The sequence below is a fragment of the Grammomys surdaster genome, unplaced genomic scaffold (assembly GCF_004785775.1).
Source record: "Grammomys surdaster isolate TR1022 unplaced genomic scaffold, NIH_TR_1.0 338, whole genome shotgun sequence".
NCBI classification, from domain to species: domain Eukaryota; kingdom Metazoa; phylum Chordata; class Mammalia; order Rodentia; family Muridae; genus Grammomys; species Grammomys surdaster.
In genome coordinates, this window is record NW_021604757.1 from 2,145,924 (window position 1) to 2,162,001 (window position 16,078).

Consider the following 16,078-nt stretch of genomic DNA (forward strand, 5'->3'; position numbering starts at 1 on the left):
AGACAGAGGCCTGCTAGAGCTTCAGCCCTCTCTCTTCAAAGAAAGATGGACTTGAAGGCCACCTGGGCTCTCAGAGACATATGGACCCTCGAGGCATCTTCCCCCATGCAGCCAGCCTGCACCTTTTACCCTCCCGGAGGCCAAGTATACAGGCAGTGAGGAGCCTTACCGGTCAGTCCCCAAGGGGCCCCCAAGGCGTAAGTAATGCTGGTGGCTGTAAGACAGAGCAGCACCAAGGGAAGGTCTGGGTGGGCACCAGCCTGCCTTCTAGCAAGGCCTGAGACTGTGGGGATGCACTGACACTATGCTCATTCCGTTTTGGCTTCAAACACAGGCGATGAGGTCCCTGTGCCAAGGAGACAGCAAGTCTGAGGAGGGAGGAGGTGGGAGGACCTGGCCCTTCAGCAGACTGGTGCACCAGTCTAGAGACACAACACAATGCCATCAGGATCAGCAGGCTCTGTGCTAAAAAACTGTAACTACACGGCATTTTCTCCAGTTCTGACACCTTTTTTAATAGAAATCACTGTTTTTAGGAAACAAATAGCACTTTTGTAATTTTTACAATGTTTCTTACCTTGATCTTAATTTAAGTAACACTAGGAAGACCTCAATATCTTTTATTTTCCTTTTTAATTAAAAAAAAAAAGTTGTTGTTTTCCCCAGGTACAAAGATTTTTTTTTTTTGCCCTTGCATGAAAAAACAAAAAAATCAGAACCAGAAAACAAAACCAGAAAATAAAAAAATGAAACAAACCAGAACAGTGCCTGACTGATGACACAGAACGCACACAGACTCACCGACCTCACTTGACACTATGACGCCTACTCTATCATGCAAGGTCTCGCTACCCTCAACAGGACCGTCAGCCTGAAAAAACAGCCTTTCTATTCTTTATTTTAGTTCTTGTTACAAAAAAAAAAAAGGTAAAATAAACAACAAAACAAAACTTTCTTTAAACAAAACAAGAACAGAAACAAAAATAAACTTGAAGAAGAGAAAAGGGTCGTCTCCATTCACACACACCTGGGTCGTGCTCTCTGCTCAGAACCTTCTCTTCTTATAAATATAGAAAAGGGGTGGAGCTTGTTTTCAAGTAAAACCTCTGATCTGCCTTTCTCCCTCCTTACCACTCTCACTGAACCCTCCCTTCCCTGCTTAGCAAGGTGGGAACCACCTGGGCTGTGCACTACACCAAGCAGGGGGGAGGGGCTGCAGGAGGCTGTGGGCGGGGCGAGCTGGAGAGGGGCCGGGCTCTCCTCTTGCACTAGGCCCCTCCAGGAGTTAAATACTGCTTATGTCATATACTTTCCCACCCTTGCCCCTCCCAGCCCTTCCCGTCCCTCTTCTGGGCACTGGGTTAGTTAAATCTCTATTTCCTTTTTTTTCTTTTTTTCTTCTTTTTTTTTCATTTTTTGGTTTTATGGTAGTGAAACGTTTAGGAACAGGAAAGCCCACACACTCTTTGGACTTGTCTTTTCTACCTAAACAAACGGCTCCCAGTAAGGATCTGAAACCTGCTCTCCTCCCTCTGCCCATCCCTGCTCCCCACCCAACAAAACAAAACGAACCCACCGTGGCTGTGGAGGCTGCTGCAGGCACACACTGGTGTATAATAGAGAGAGTAATATAGTATGTCACTTGGCATGGCGCTGGCTAAGAACCTCCAGCTGGCACTACTTCATGTAACGTGGTCCAGTCTCTGCATGTACACACAGAAGAACAAGAATCAATTGGCAAACTCGGGTGCCACCTGGCACAAGCATCTTCTCTCTCTCTGGAACCAAAGAACCAAAAGAACTCTGTACTTTCCAGAAGAAATCCGGCTTTGCTCTTCTAGAGTCTCCTCGCCACCAGGACTGTGGCATCTCTTCGAGGGCTCTGTTATTTAGTCTCTTCCCCCTGGTTACAGTTCGCTGTACAGCTCTGCGAGGAGGGGGAAGGGGCGGGTGTGGAGGTGGCGTTGGCAGGGGGGGTGCAGTCTGGGCCATTGGAGAGGGCCCCCACAGTGGCCTCAGAGTCTACAGGTTTGGAGAGGTCGATGCCGTGGATGAGGCGGATAAGCTGTTTCACCTTGTCCAGGGAGCTGCGCATCTCCTTCTGCCGTGCCAGGATGGCGTTCTTCATCTCCATGCATTTCTGCAGGAAATGATAAGGGCAGGCACTCAGCCTCCGGGACTCAGCAGGCCCGGAGAAAAATAAACCCATAAACCAGTCTCTGGGCACTGGCATGAAACCTCTACAAGTTGTGCTATTACACCTGGTGTGGACAGATACTACCAAAGGAGGAAGACACAAGAGGCAAGAGATGGGGCCAATGGTAGGGTAAAAGCCAACTCTACTGGATGTTAGCACCTACAATGCTGTGACGTGAAAGTCGCCATGAAAGCTACCCTAAAGCTTGCATCTGCTATGCTCACAGGTGACAGCAGGCGTGGTGGCGTGCGCCTTTAAGTCCAGCACTTGGGAGGCAGAGGCAGCTGGATCTCTGTGAGTTGGGCCAGTTACGTTTAGGAGACCTGAGATAGCCCAATGTTGAAGACTCCAGTCGGTGAGCCAGACCCTCTAGGTTGGCTGCCAGCTGGAAGTCTTTCCTTCAGCCTAGTAAATCAGGTGTCTAAAGAGCACTCAGGGGGCCTGTGGCTCTCAGGGTCAAGTGAGGCTCCTCTCAAAATGTGCAGGCACTGGGTGGTGCTGCAACAGTGCAGCTGCTACTCCATCTCTTCCCCTGCAGACTGAAAACTCTCTCAGACAGCAGCCACAAGGGCACTCAGAGCTTGGGCAAGTAGCACCCGGCCATGGCACCTGAGGTTGCATACTAACTCAGAAGGCAGACGTCCAGCTGCCGATGTTGATCCCATTCATACAAGGAAAGACTGGACCCAGCTGTCAAGGATGCAGTACTGTGTGTCTAGAAAGAGAAGTGACTTACACTTATGGAACTGCTGAGCTCTTTCACCTTCTGCTCCAGTTGTTCCCGCTCCTGTTTTAAGTCTGAACTCCACTTAAGTAGCTTCTGTTTTTCCTCTTCTTTTGCTGCAGGGGGAAAAAAGTAACATTTAAACCATCAATTCTTTAGAAAAGCCTGCCCGGCTTTGTTCACCAAAGATACCAGCCCTGAAAGTCCTTGCTGTCATACAGCCAAGGACACAGAACCTGACTACATAGACTTTTCCTTTTGGATATACTGGCCTTGGAGGTTTAGGCCAGGCTTTATAGGGGGCACCACACTTCACAGTCTCCTCAAAAGGTGGTTCACAAACTTTCTACTTTATTCAATAAAACACTTTTATTTTTTATTTTTTAGAAGCAAACCCAGCACTGCCCTCCCCAAAAAGGCAGATCTTACCTGCTTTGTAGGCGATGTAGGAATGAACAATGGCTAAGGTTCCAGGCCATGGAATTGCTTCTTCCTTCTTCAGCATCTGAAAAGAAGTTAGAGTTTTCCCTTGAGACCCAAGATAACACCAAACACCAGTGTCTGTATCTGTAGTCAAAATCCAAGGAGGCTTGTAGAAGTATCACTCAAAATCCTGGACTATACAAAGCAGAGACTTGGGAGCATTCCTGTATCAAAGCCACGTGAGGGGCTGGAGAGATGGCTCAGGAGTTAAGAGCACTAGTTATTCTTCCAGATGCACCAGGTTCAAATCCCGGCACTGACATGGCAGTTCACAACTGTCTGTATCTCCAGTCTCAGATATCCAACAACCTCTGAAGGCACAGGACACCAGGCATGCATAGATATACAAGCTGATAACACAGAGATACACATAAAATGAATACATAAAAATAAAAATTAAAGAAGGCCATGTGAGCTAGGCATGGTGGAACACACCTTTAACCCCAGAAAACGCAGGTGGAGCTCTAAGTCTGAGGGCAGCCTGATCTACATAGAGAGTTCTAGGTCAGCCAGGGCTACACAGTGAGACCCTGTCTCAAAACAAAGACAAAACAAAACATCCATTCAACCAAGCAAACGAAAGACTCACAACTCAACCACTCTCTACAGCTAGAAGCAGAAGCACAAGGCTGGACACCAGCATGCTGGCAGTCACCTCGGGCAATTCTGCCTTTGATTTGACAAGGGTTACCTGTTTCAAATTCAGTTTTGTTATGTCCTCCCAAAACACCCAAAGGATGTTAAATATAGTTCTACACACGGAAATATAATCTAGCCTCCGTGTAGGCAACTGTCAGGGGACCATGTGAGAGAGGATCAGGAGAAGGCACTCTGACTACACTGGAGTCCATGGATGAGGACTAAGTCAGGTGTGGTCATACCTGTTGGCCAGGAAGCCAAGGCAGGAGATGCCATGTTCAATGCCAGCCTGGGCTACAGAGAGAGCACTTGTTTTAACACACCATGGACTTAAGACGCAGCTCAGTGGTAGAACACGTAAGTCACACCCACAAGGCCCTGAGTGCTTAGGCAGCATGCACAATGCTCTGGTTTGGGTCCCAGTGTTGCAAAAAGAACAGAAAGGGAAAAGTTTAAAAAATGATCTTAAATCAGGTTTTCTTTTTTCTGATATAGCATCTCACCTTGTAGCCCTGCTTGACAGGAACTCATTCTGTAGACCAGGCTGGCCTTTCACCTGGATCCACCAATCTCAGCCTTCTGGTTTCTGGGACTAAAGGCATGCACAACCAGACCCAGCTTAGAATAAGCTTTTAAGAATCTTAATTTATTTTTTGTTTTGTTTTCTCATCGTGAGAGTGTACATCTCACTATGTAGCTCAGACTGGTCTTGAATTTGTTAAGGTCTTGGTTCAGCCCTTTAAGTGCTGGGATTATAGGCTTATGCCACCAAACAGGGAAGATAAGTCATTTCCCAAAGAAGAAAGCAATCCATGCATCAGGAAGCCTGTGAGGGAACAAAGGCTATGCCGTGTGCCTGCATGCTGTGCCACGAACCAGGAGGACAACAACCAAGAGAAAAGGGAAGCCTATTCCCCAGGATGGGAAGGACAGGCGTTTCCATAGCATTCTTCCTCTTGGTCCCTCACCCATGTGACCCCCACCCCCCAGTACCTGGTCCTGACATCTGGGACAGATCCACATGCCCTTGGGAATTGTTTTCAGGGGCGGCTCTAAGCAGTCCAGATGATACACACGGGAACACGTGTCACACATCAGCAACTGGCCACTCTTTCTGCAAACACTGCAAAAATCCTCATGGATATCACCCTATGAGATGGAGAGGAAAGGTAAGAAAAATGATAAAGAGGGTGAAAACTCAAAGCTACCTTCTGCACCGTGGTTGCACGTAAGTGTTTTGAAAGTGAGCTGATGGCACAGAGATGGCCCTCCAGCTTTAGTGTTACGGAAAGCAGGAGTTTCCAGTGGCACAAAGCTCAATCTCTGGGGTGACAATTTAACATTAGGGACTTCCTTTACATCTTCAGATTTAGAGTAAACATTTAATCTTATAAACTAGAGTTTGCAGCAAAGATCTTCAGTTGCCTGGGCCAACCTGGTTGGGTAACAGTTTGGCATTTCCAACACCAAGATTCCAGTTCACAGATCAGATACAATCAGGAACTGATCCACTGACCCAAGTGTCTCTCACTAACAGGAGCAAAGTTTATTATCTATCATTTTAGAGGCAGTTTAAAAAGAATTTGGAAATAGAGGCAAGAAATAATTATTTACTGAACTTCTTGCTTACTTGGGGAAATGTTCCCCAAGTAAACGTTCAAATGGAAAAGTCCAAGTCAGGAGCAAAGAGAACTGACAGACACACTTCTAACATGGGACTGAAGGAGCCATAGCCACAGCTGACGACGCTCTGAAGAACCAGAATTTGGCATTTGCTGCTCACATCCAGTGGAAGGCTTTATTCTTCCCATAAAATATTTCACTAAACAGAGAAAGCTGCCCCAGTCCACTCTACTGCACCCTTTGTGGTGGTTCCAGTGCTCAGGAAAGCCTTCTGGGCCTCAGAACAGGAGGCACCATCAAATGACAAGAAAGTATAACTATTTAAGATTTGGAGGATAAAGGGAAAATCAAGAGTTCTTATATTAGTGTGTTCCTCCATCCAGTTGATGTGCGAGCTATTGTCTGGATAGGACTGACACATGGGTTAAGGTGCCAGGGGAGGGGACTGAAGGACGAGCTGGAGGACTCCTCAAAAGTCAGTGCTGGCACGCTGCTCTAAGCTGTCTGGAGCTTCTGTTAGACATCCTTCCACAGGACTACAGAGTCAGCAGCCAGAGAGTGACGCCAGTCCCTTCCCCACACCACACCACTGAGGGGATACATCTTTCCAATAGTACAGGAAATCATATGGGAATGGCCCCTTTGTATGTGTGTGCATGTGCACATATGCATGTATCTCTCCAGCTCCGTCCTTCAAATTTCATATTTACACATACTATAGCAGTAGTGTCTAGCATGTGTGAGTGTTGGGAGTTCTGTGTACTAAAAATCACTGAGAACTCTCTGAGTTAGTTACAGAATCATAGAAAGTTATAGTAACAGTACAATGAAAATAAAACACAACTCAAGAACACAAGTCAACATTAAATAGCCATGACATCATATAGGAAGTTGTGTCTCCAGTCTTGAGAATGAGTGTAGAAATGATGCGGGATGTGTTAGTACTATTATAAAAACAATTTTAGTTTGCACACCCCTGAAAAGTTCCAGTGACTCCAGACCACATTTTGAGAATTGCTTTACCCTAATACTTTAAATACAAAATTCTGAGAATGTCAGAATAAGTATAAAATACAGAAACAGTTCATCCATTAAGGTCAGTCTTTGCCTCAAGAGTGGAGATCAAAAGGCCTAACCCTGGCGACAGGTCATAAGTAAACAGGAAGCCAAAAGTGCCTGACCATGACATTGCTGGGAACATGCTGCCCCCACCAAGTCCAGCTATACTATGCTGAGGATTTATTATTAGTCAGCAAATCTTCCCTTCTCATAAAAATGACGGCAGCTACAAGGTATGTCCTGAGGATCAGTGTCTGGCTGGGTCTGTATTATCAAGCCCTTCTAGATGGTTATTGATCCCCAGGAAATGCTTGGCTCACAACTGTTATTGTTTAATTAATGTCGAGGCTTATGCTACCCGGCAGCAAACACATAGAACCCTGTGTGCTGATTTTAATCACAGCTGCTGTTGGGATACTGTGAAAGTAGGAAGTCAATTATCTTTAAAAAAAAATGTATCCCACTGGGTTTAACTTAGGAAGTGCTGAACATTTTTAGTGGTTTCAGAAAAGCATACTTTGACTTTAGATTTATGAAAAGAACAATGTTCACGTGTTAAGATGAAACCTGGCAAAAGCTTTTAGTTTGTGATTTGACTGAAGCAGACCTTTTAGGTCTAGTCTGTAAAAAAAAAATAATAATAATAAATAAACTCAATCAAAGAATGCAGACAAGGGTAATATGGCATAAGTAATAACTTGTGAGTAAAACTCCGACCCAGCACTGCCCAGCACTGCCCAGCACTGCACAGGGGTCAGGGACCTGCTGACGTCTCTGACCACACTGGACTGGGGAAAAGCTGGAAAAGTCTTCAGTACTAGCAAACATGGTGTCTGACAGGGACTCCTGGTGCTTGTTAGCCTGCCAGTTTGAAACCTGCATCAGTTACTAGGGCAAAGATTAGGAAGAATGGATGGAACACCAAGTCTTTAGAATCAGGGTGCGTTTGGAGCAGCAGATAGGTCCAAGGAAGGAAATGCTGGGAACAGAACTCTCCTGGGACCCCACTTCTCTAAAGATACTATTTTGTTTGCTGCCCCCAGAATTCTAACTTAGGGATTCGAATGGCATTCTCATGGAGAGGGCTGTGCCGTTAGTAAGTCATGAGCACTTACAACTTCAAAGGTTAACTTTATTGGAAGACATTAACAGCAAGTTCTGCAGTTCCTCAGGGGTGAGGACACGGACACAGAAGCTCTTGCTTTGTGGCTTCAAGCCTGACCCTCTTGTCACCTTCCGTAAACATTAGTGTCGGTTGTTTAGGTCATCAACTTTATATTTATCCTTCAGAATTCTTTTTTTTTTTTCATTACCCAATTCAATCCTACCCAACTCTTCAAAATACAAACAGAACTGGTCACTGTTCTCCATCCCTGCATCTACTGCTCCATCAGGACCAGCCAGCTGTCATCATCCCTGGTCTGAACCTCCCTATTGGCCTCCCTGCTTAATCCATCCTTCCCAAGGTCTCTTTCTACACAGTGGTCCTTTCAAAATTCAGATGGTTCTATAAGCATCAGAAATCAACAAAGGAGGCTAAAGTCTCTGGGAAATAGTCTAACAGACTCAAAGCCACCTCTGGCCAGAGTAAAAACAGACTTTCACAAGTTAAAAAAAAAAAAAATCAATGGAAGTTATCTCAAGAGATGAAAGTGAACAAGAGGCTGACAGCACACACCTCCTGCTGTGATACACTGAGAAGGGCCTGTCAGCTCTGATTCCAGGCTTCTTCAAAAACCTATGCTTCAGTCTACTCTGGAGGGAACTAGCACAGTCTAGTGGGGCAAACTCAACAGGGTAACTGTGCCACTGAAAAAGATACCACCATTAGAAAAAACAAAAATGGCCCAAGAGGTCCTAGTGAGACATCTCAGTGGATGCACACACTTGTCATTAAGCCTGACAGCTGAGTTCGACTCCTGAGATTCCCCATAGTGGAAGGAGAGAGCTGACTCCCAAAAGCTGTCCTTTGAGCTCCACACATGTGCCATGGCAAGGATGCACACAGAGACAGATATGCACGTTCTAAATGAACAAACTGTGATTTTAAAAAGGATGGCCCAAGAAACCATTTCAGAATAAAGGAGAGTTATATGATACAACCAGGACAATAAAAGTCTAGAGTGATCTTAGACAAATTCAACTACTGGGTTAAATGGAGACATTGGAATATGAACTTAGTATTACATGCTAAGATGTAGCATGTAATATTAAATTCCAATAATAAATATTATATTTAAATTCCAATATTAAATTCCCATAATATAACCACATGGTGGCTACACAACAGAATACTGTTATTCTTAGAGGTAAAGATTCCTTTTTTTTTTTTCATTTTTTATTTTTTGAGACAAGGTTTCTCTGTGTAGCCCTGTCCTAGAACTTACTCTGTACATCAGGCTGGACTTGAGATCTGCCTATCTCTGCCTCCTGAATTCTGGGATTAAACGTGTGCGCCTCCATATTCTTAGTTGACTCAGAAAAAGATGTGCATGCATACATTTGCATGTGCAGGTGGATGCAAGCACACAAAGAAACAAATGCAGCAACAAGCAGTCAATCAAAGCAAATGGTGATACTGTGCGCAGCCTGTCTACAGGTGGTACTGTGCCCTGCATCACTCTGTAGCCTGTCTACAGGGGCCAGAGTCTTCAGTGAAACAAATCATGTGCAATTGGAGAATGATTTCATCCCTTCACTAAAGCCCTCTGGTGGTCTCCTGTTGTACTTAGAATAAAAGCCTTGGATGAGCAGCCTGTCCCCTCTCTGGTCACAGCTTGCCACACATAGCTGAGAAGTCCCTTCCCTCGCCCTCTTCACGGACGATGCCTTCCCTTCCAGCACTGCTCCTTGTGCTTTCTGTTCCATTTCTCTTCCTTGTGCTTATCTGTGCCTGACAGGTTACACATCTGTTCCCTTGTCTCCTCCCTCTTCCTACAGAACACAAGCCCCATGAATGCTTGTATTGCTTGGCTGTTCCTTGATGTGTCCCCAGCCTCATGAGCTTGCTCAGCAGAACATGTAAGTGCTAGAATCTGTTTCTGAGTAGTTCCACCAACACAGGACCTTGTGCACTTCTGGAAGTGTGTCTACTGTGAAGCTGGGCTGCTGGAAGCATCTGCCTTCCAGCACACCAATGACAGATACCACTCAACTGCAGGCCATGTCCCCATCCTGCTCTGAGAGCTCATTCATAGTTGATCAAATCTAGAATCTGAAACCCTGGGCTTCCCAGATTTATGTGAACATGACTCTTAAGGACATGGAACAGCTGTGACCCCATAAGAAAGCTGCCTGGCAAGGTATGCAGGCATTGTGCAGTGTCTCCTGCTGCTCCAGGGCTATCAGTCTAGTGAGGACACAGCATAGGACAATGGCTTTCCCATGTGAGCTCTCGGAGAGAGTGCACGTCCCCAAGTTACTTACGTCTGTGGAGGTGGGGCTGGGCAAAGACACAGGCTGAACAGGTGCAGGGAAAGTGAATGTGGTCTCTGTCTTTTCATTTTCAGGGGAGTCGGGATGACTGGATTGGGGGGATGTTGGGGTAAGGGCTCCAAACCCCAGCACTGCATTGTATTTTGGAGGACGACCTATATACCAAGAGAAAGGAACAAAAGGGGAGAAGGGGGAGGGAAAGACAGGGGGAAAATGATCTTACATACCTTTGGCCAGTGTTCCTCATTGGCTAGCATGGAAAGGGAAGTGAGGTAGCAGACAGAAGGTTAATACACAGGCCAGAGGAAGGAAAAGAAGCAAAGATGTCAATGTCATTAGAAACAACTACATGAATACTAAAAGAAAGGAGGAGAAGGGAGCCTTGAAGCATGGCTAAGGTGCAGTGTCTCTAAGGAGACCCATCTTGGGCAGATCATGGTCATGCCTGGATTACCACACCTGAGGTTTCTAACAGGAGAAGGTCAAAGCTAGAACAGAGCTTATCTTCTATGTATTTTCTGCATTAGTCACCATGGGTTTTCTGTAGCCATCAGTGCTAACGACCCTGTGCTCTCGTGAATGGACTTACTCAGCATTTCTGCTCTCCTGAGTCTCTTGCTAACAGTTCAGACCTTCCTGCTGGTAGGGTGGAGGAAGGCAAAGTGAGAAGGCAGAATTCCAGTCAATTACTCTGGCCCTCTGCTGTCAGAGCCACTGTGAGGGGGTTTCTAGGAGCAGCTGGAGTATAAGAGTATCAGGGAATCCATAGGCCTCCAAGCCTTGGGCATCCCTTACAGTGGTCTGGGAACTGCCTCTCCTTAATACCAACAGTCATGGACTACATGTTTAAGGAGAGGGCAGGGTTTTTTGCCCCCCTCCCCAAAGGCCCAATCGGAAGCAATTTGCAAACAGTCTAAAAAAGCAGAGCCCAGGGTCACAGGACATCTAGGGCAGTCACTCTTACCACACACCTAAATCAAGGTCCATGTCTCCTGAGAGTTGGGTGATAGCTTCTAACTTCTGAGTGATTATATACAAGCCCTGACCAAAGCCAGGAAATGCCAGTGAAGCCTGATTTGCCTACAAGCACTGGTGAAGGCATTCCCACCAATCACAGTCTGTCAGGGTCATGCATAGGTACCATGATGGTCAGATACCACAGTAGCACTGCCTGTGTCGGTCAGACAGAGCCCAAGTTACAAAGAGACTTGCCCAGTTTTTCCCCAAAGAACCAAGAGCTGTAAGGAAAAAAGAAAACCCAACAATGAATCCTCTTTGCTTATCCATACAGGGCACATCCTAGGCACTTGAATGCAGGCTTGAGCCTCTGATCTTTCTGGCTCATTTAACTGTTGTTCTCTAAGCAGATACTGTCTCCCAGCAGACCAATTAATTGAGGCTGCTGGCTGGGGCCCTCTTATCAGAGAACTGTGTGATTACTAAGAGAAAGAGCTGAACACAAAACCAAAAAGTAGCTTATGACTATGGCCCAGGAACCAGTAAAAAGCAGTAAGTTTCCATCTAGATGGGCTGGTTACTTGTAACAGAAGTGATAAAGGCTCACACATGGCTTTACTTGGGCTTACACATCAGTAGCTCTGTCCAAGGCAAAGGTCAGGGTAACCTCAGAAGTCTCCAATGGCTCTGAGAGTCTGTGTGCATGCACAGACATCAGTATGCTAGTCACCTACTCTGCAACCTTTCCAGCCTGCAACTGTAACTCAGGGACACATTACCACATGGAGAAAGGAACCTTGGGATATATTACTGACATCAGAGTATGATTTCAGTATCTTGTTTATGAGTCTAAGCCTGAACTATGAAGACCTATTTAGACCTGTGTGGTAAGAGCTGCTGCTGTTCTTTCTGCCTAGAGAAGGTGTGGAGGAAGAGAAGAGACAATGTGTTAGGAACCTCTGCACGGGGGAGCCTATTTTAACAGCTTATTTTTCGTCCTTAGCTCGAGAAGCTCACTGATAAAAGATTCTAAGTTCTCTTCCTGGAAAGTCTGCAGATCACAGAAAAGCAGCCCTATTCTACCCTCACTGGAACAGGAAGACTGAAACAGTATGAAAAACACCTTGGCAACAGCAATGCTAGGCTGCTTAAAGATGCTAAACACTTCCTTTCACACGATGTTCTGTTCACTGAGCTATTCATGGATGGCCTGGTAGGCTTGGGGCAGAAATGCTGCATTACACCATTCTCCTGAGTCAGCTTAGCCAGGACCTGGAAAGTCAGCTTTAGCCCTGAGTTCAGAGGGCCAAGAAATCTCTCTTTTCCTCCATGTTCTCAGAAAACAATAAAAACTATTTTAAATGGATAGAGCAGCTAGGTTCTAGGACAATGGAAAAGAGGGAGGGAGAAGGAAAAGAAACACAACGCAGAAAGCAAAGGCAAAAGCAAGACAGGGTGTTTTTAAAAGACACTCACCTCTCTTCCGCGTCCCAGGATGCATTGTGCTGTTAAGGTAAGTGACCGCACTCTTCTTACGCTTTGGAGATTTAAGAAGGAAAGGTGACTATTGAATAGCATGGTCATCACGAACACTGCAAACATGCCTATCACATGGTAATCAGTCAGGCCAATCACCCAAAGGTCTCAGCGCTAATGAGTTTGATTGTATGTACTTGGCTCTGAGAGAATATTCCAAAGGGACCTCTGCTTCATGATAACATAGTCAAATCAGGATGAATTAAAACTGAAGTAGGATTGTATTTACTCAGGATGAATCAAAACTGTAAGGTAGGACTGTATCCACTCAAACTCCAAAACTTTAAGAGGTGAACAGTGACTGACAAAACACAGTGGAGCTGTGAGCAGAGAGGCCCATCACTTCACAGAACTGAAGAGTCTGAGTATAGATGGAAGTGCTCTTAGCAGGCTTTCAGGGGGAGGGGCTAACAAGGCACAAGTGAAGTCAGTGCCAGTGCTGGCTGGAGTACCTCTGGCTCAAAGACGGCCCCACTGTACACTGGATTTGCTGTTGTTCTTCTCTTTCGCTCCTGCCTCTTGCTTTGGATTTCTTGAGAAAAGAAAAGGCTTTGGTTAGAAGATAGAAATGAAGAAGCTAAGGAACAGAAATGCACTATGTAATGTACTGGCTTTCCTGAAACCAATAATGAATAGGCGAAAGGCTGTGTTTCACTATGTCCTCAACAGAAGCAAGCACACTACTCATGCCTCTCAGTGGGAAGGCCATGCCACACTCCAGTGTGCCATTCTGTGAGTGAGAGTGATGCCATGGATCACACTTATAAACAGCCATTCTTATTTATTTTTAGACTGCTATGTGTACAGGTCTGCATGAGCTGTACCTACAGACTACCAACCAGAACTCACCACTCCTGAATTAAATAATAAGGGCATTGATTTCTAACTGTCCTTGGGATCCTGATGTCCAGATGCTGGAGGACACAGACAAGGATTTGTCAAAGGAGCACTTGCTACTGCTATGGGACAAAGACCAGGAGTCACCTTCGTTCAGGATCTGGGAAGGTTCCTAGGACCAGAGTGTGAATGATACAGAGAAGGGCCTACACGTTACATGGACAGAGGCAATTCTTTCACTATAGGAGATCTCATTCACACTGGTTCAATCATACTTTATTTGTGCTCCAATTTTCTATTCTAGGAATTCAGCAAATATCACTTTTAGGAACAAAGCTAGAAAGAAGATCATGCTCTGAAAATCTTCTCTTACCTTCTAGATGGTCATGTGTTACCAACCCTAGAGACACCATGAAGGCAAGTTTCTGTGCCAGAGAAGAAAAGAATATATTTTAGTCTGGGATTTTACAAAGCCAATCTTAGGTTTCCTAGTCAGAAAGCAGGAAAGCCACTCTGACAGGCTGGAGTCACACAAAAGCCACCAGAGGCTTTCTGTTCTAAAGTTTGGATTTTTTGCTCAGAAGAATCTTCTTTTTTTTGTTTTTTGTTTGTTTGTTTGTTTTTTTCAAAACAGGGTTTGTCTGTATAGTTCTAGGTGTCCTGGAACTCACTCTGTAGACCAGGCTCTGGCCTCGAACTCAGTAATCCACCTGCCTCTGCCCCCCAAGTGCTGGGATTAAAGGTGTGCGCCACCACCACCATCAGCCAGAAGAATCTTCTTAAAGGTACCCATAGTGGAAAAGTATGCAGAGGAGCTACAGCCCCTCAAGAGCAGCAAGCTTTGGCTCCAAGCACACCACTGCCCACCACGAGGTTGGCTTCTCACATTCACTCCCCACAGCTGGACAGCAGGGACACCAGCTAATGATTTCAGGGACAGTGGGAGGGGGTCTTCTTAATATTAGAATTTGCAGTTAAACATGAAACCTAAATATTATGGGGCAGCTTCTTTCTAGAGGACCCCATCTGTAACCCTAAGATAGAATGTAAGATCCTTTAAACTGCAAAGAGTAATGAACTGACTGCTGTTCTTTGCTTTGACTGGCTATTATCTGAAAACTGTCTTTATTGTCTACTGAAGTTACTGTGCATGGCTTCTAAACACCCCAAGTACAGAGGAGGGAATGTTCCCTGTAAATAAAAACACCATCAACTATTAGGCCACATATTCCCACAGAGTTACTAACAATACAGTTTGGACTTTAAACACATGAGAGTGCACAAATGTACGCACACACATATCCTGGCCACCTAGGCCTCCTCCCACCCCGGTCTCCAGAATGCTGGAAAAAGAAGCATGTGCCAAACATTGCTAGCTTCTTCAAATTATTGACCTTCTGGCGCTGGGGAGATGCTCAGTGGTTAAAAGCACTGGGTGCTTTTGCAAAGGATCTGAGTTCAATTCCCAGTACCCACATGGTGGCTCAACCATCTGTAACTACAGTTCTTCTTCTGCTTCCATGGCATCTGTAGACATGTGGGCAAACAATCATACACTATAATAAAAATAAAAAATAAATCACTAAAGAACGATCTTGACCTTTTAATCTCAGCAGTTAAAAGAAAAAAAAAAGTGTGACATTTGTGTCATTTTCTGAACAGGCCACTCAGAACTCTGGTTCTTCACTACTATCTTCAGAGTTCTAAAAAAGGGTTTTTATTTTCTCTCTCACGTCAAATATTGGGACTAGCATGTAGAGAACCCTGAGTTTGACTCCTCCCTGGCAAACAAACAAATGAAGCCTGAAATGGGCAACTCTCTCTCTGACAGGAACAAGAACTGGGCAGGGTGATGCGGTCTTAGTCTGATGCTCATGTTTCAGCATGGCACGCTGAAATGATATATTTGGTGGCCAGATAGATAACCACATTCCCAGTTTCCACCATTCTTTTAAAGTATAACCAAGGCTGCCCACAATGTTTGCTGTAATAAACACAGACATTCTAAATACAGTACTCTTTCTTCTGACACATCCACCTAGGTCACCTCTGCCAGTCTAGACTAAGCTCACAAAAGATTTCTTTTTTCTTTCTCAAGGCAGGATTCCTCAGCAGCCCTGGCTGTCCTGGAACTCACAGAGATCCACCTGTCTCTTCCTCCTGAGTATTGGAACTAAAGGTGTGTGCCACACCTTTTCTTAAATGAGAATTTTAAGAATTTCTTAAATGAGAAAAATAGCTACCCCTCCCATGAATTTCCTTTCTTTTTTAGTTTTAGACAGGGTTTCATTATATCTCTTAGGCTGGCCACAAATCCACCTGCCTCATTTTCTCAAGTGCCACCACATCTGGCCATATACACACACACACCTTTCTCTTACAAAAAGAGTAATCTTGGGGGCTGGAGAGATGGCTTAGCAGTTAAGAGCACTGACTGTTCTTCCAGAGGTCCTGAGTTCACTTCCCAGCCACCACATAGTGGCTCACAACCATTTGTAATGGGATCTGATGCCCTCTTCTGGTGTATCTGGTGAGAGAATGATATTCTCTCTCTCTCTCTCTCTCTCTCTCTCTCTCTCTCTCTCTCT

The 16,078-nt window shown here is 45.2% G+C and overlaps 1 protein-coding gene across 8 annotated transcripts in view; it reads right to left on the bottom strand.

Moving 5' to 3' along the window:
- Positions 1-489: 489 nt before the first annotated feature.
- Phf21a (PHD finger protein 21A) overlaps positions 490-16,078 on the bottom strand; it is a 176,476-nt gene continuing 160,887 nt past the window's right edge. For all 8 annotated transcript variants that reach the window (XM_028778618.1, XM_028778614.1, XM_028778615.1 and 5 more), the window contains 8 exons: positions 13,864-13,915; positions 13,106-13,185; positions 12,594-12,654; positions 10,152-10,315; positions 5,037-5,192; positions 3,351-3,426; positions 2,934-3,037; positions 490-2,140 (listed from right to left, as the gene is read on the bottom strand). In XM_028778618.1, coding sequence (XP_028634451.1) covers positions 1,886-2,140; positions 2,934-3,037; positions 3,351-3,426; positions 5,037-5,192; positions 10,152-10,315; positions 12,594-12,654; positions 13,106-13,185; positions 13,864-13,915 — 948 coding nt within the window. In that variant the 3' untranslated portion in view covers positions 490-1,885. The remainder of the gene's footprint in view (positions 2,141-2,933; positions 3,038-3,350; positions 3,427-5,036; positions 5,193-10,151; positions 10,316-12,593; positions 12,655-13,105; positions 13,186-13,863; positions 13,916-16,078) is intronic.